This window comes from Chrysochloris asiatica, unplaced genomic scaffold (assembly GCF_000296735.1).
Source record: "Chrysochloris asiatica unplaced genomic scaffold, ChrAsi1.0 scaffold00136, whole genome shotgun sequence".
Classification (NCBI taxonomy): Eukaryota; Metazoa; Chordata; class Mammalia; order Afrosoricida; family Chrysochloridae; genus Chrysochloris; species Chrysochloris asiatica.
The window spans coordinates 2,357,244-2,358,762 of NW_006408654.1; the positions used below are offsets into that span (position 1 = coordinate 2,357,244).

Consider the following 1,519-nt stretch of genomic DNA (forward strand, 5'->3'; position numbering starts at 1 on the left):
TAAAGATTTACACCCTCGGAAACCCTGTACAGGGTCGCTATGGGTCGGAACCGACTCGACGGCACTTAACAACAACAACAACAATGTGGCGCTACAGGATAATGCACTCGACCACAAGGTCAGTTTGAACAAACTCACCAATGGCTCTTTGGAAATCCTAGGCAGGGTGCGCCTTGACGGCACTTTGAACAACAACAATAAACAAAATTATGTGCTCACAATTCTGTTCTAAATTAAATCTTCATTAAAACAGAACAGAAATCATTTATTACCAATCTGTTGGCTGCTGATTATTATTGGCAGTTATTATATATGATTATTATTGACAGTTCACGGCTTTATTAATATCAAAGTAATGACTTAGTTTCTCAAGCCAGAAAAAGATACTATTATAAATTCTCAAAGATGAAAAGGAGACATGTAATGGCAACACAGATTTCAAAACTTGATCAATATATGCGGGAAACAGCTGTTCCTGTAAGGAACCGACACTTTTGAGAAGCAGTTAATAAGGACCATAACTGAGAAACAGGCATTTAAGTACTATTAAGACGTTAAAAATTAAAATGTAAATAGAAACGGGTTGATCGAGGAAGTACTGAAAAAAACTACCAAGTCATGACCCTACTCTGGCTGGATGCTCACAACCTGCCCTGCCCTGAGAGTCACCCCAGAAGCACCCAGGTAAGTCCAGACAGGTGTAGTGATGCGCGTGTGCGGGCCCGGGACCCATGCTGGGTTTGTCCTGCCCCTCAGCCAGACGGAAGGGCGCATAAGTTCGACCTGGCCGGGGCAGGTAACACGGGGATCCGCTCGTGCTGTGCACGGAGCCCAGGACCCAGGGCCTGCCAGTGCAGAAGGTGGGTGCATCCGGGCCGGCTGAGGCCGAGCCGCCCGCTCGCCTCTCGCAACCCAATCCCAAGGGCTCGGCGAGACCCCGGCCCGCGCCCCCGACTCCCGCTCCCCGGTCACCTTCTGCTCGCTGGAGCCGCGGACCTGCGCCGCACGGTCATAGACGTGGCAGCGGATCACAGAGCTGCCCACGTCCAGTCCCAGCACGAAGCCTGCGTGCAGCGGACCTGGCGCGCCCTGCTCCGGGAGCCCCTGCTCCGGGACAGCTGGCAGTCCAGACATCCAGACCCCACAAGCTCCTGAAGTCAGCCGCCTTGCGAGCGAGCGCGCTACAAACACCCTCACCTTCCCGGCGCGGCCCCCGCCACGCCCCGTCCCGCCCCCGCCACGCCCCCTCCGCAAGATCGAGGCGGCAGTCCCGCCCCCGACGCGACCCCGCCCAGGCGTGGTGACGTCACGACGCGCAGGGAGTCTAGAAGTGTGGGCTCGAAAGGCGCGCAGTGGGCGGTTGGCGGTTCTTTGCATAGGATGTCTGCTCTGGAGTCGCAAGTCCACCTCGTTTTTCATTCTTTAAATGCCTATCCCTGTCAACGCTGACTTAAATCTTTCATTTTATTTATTTCCCTCCTAACTCCAAGCAACCTGAGGTAGCGCCTGCGTTACTTTT

At 53.9% G+C, this 1,519-nt stretch overlaps 1 protein-coding gene across 1 annotated transcript in view; it reads right to left on the reverse strand.

Annotated features, from left to right (window-relative positions):
* GK5 (glycerol kinase 5 (putative)) overlaps window positions 1-1,161 on the reverse strand; it is a 135,244-nt gene extending 134,083 nt beyond the window's left edge. The window contains exon 1 of the mRNA XM_006869869.1: window positions 973-1,161. Within this exon, the coding sequence (XP_006869931.1) occupies window positions 973-1,134 (162 nt within the window). The 5' untranslated portion in view covers window positions 1,135-1,161. The remainder of the gene's footprint in view (window positions 1-972) is intronic.
* Window positions 1,162-1,519: the final 358 nt, after the last annotated feature.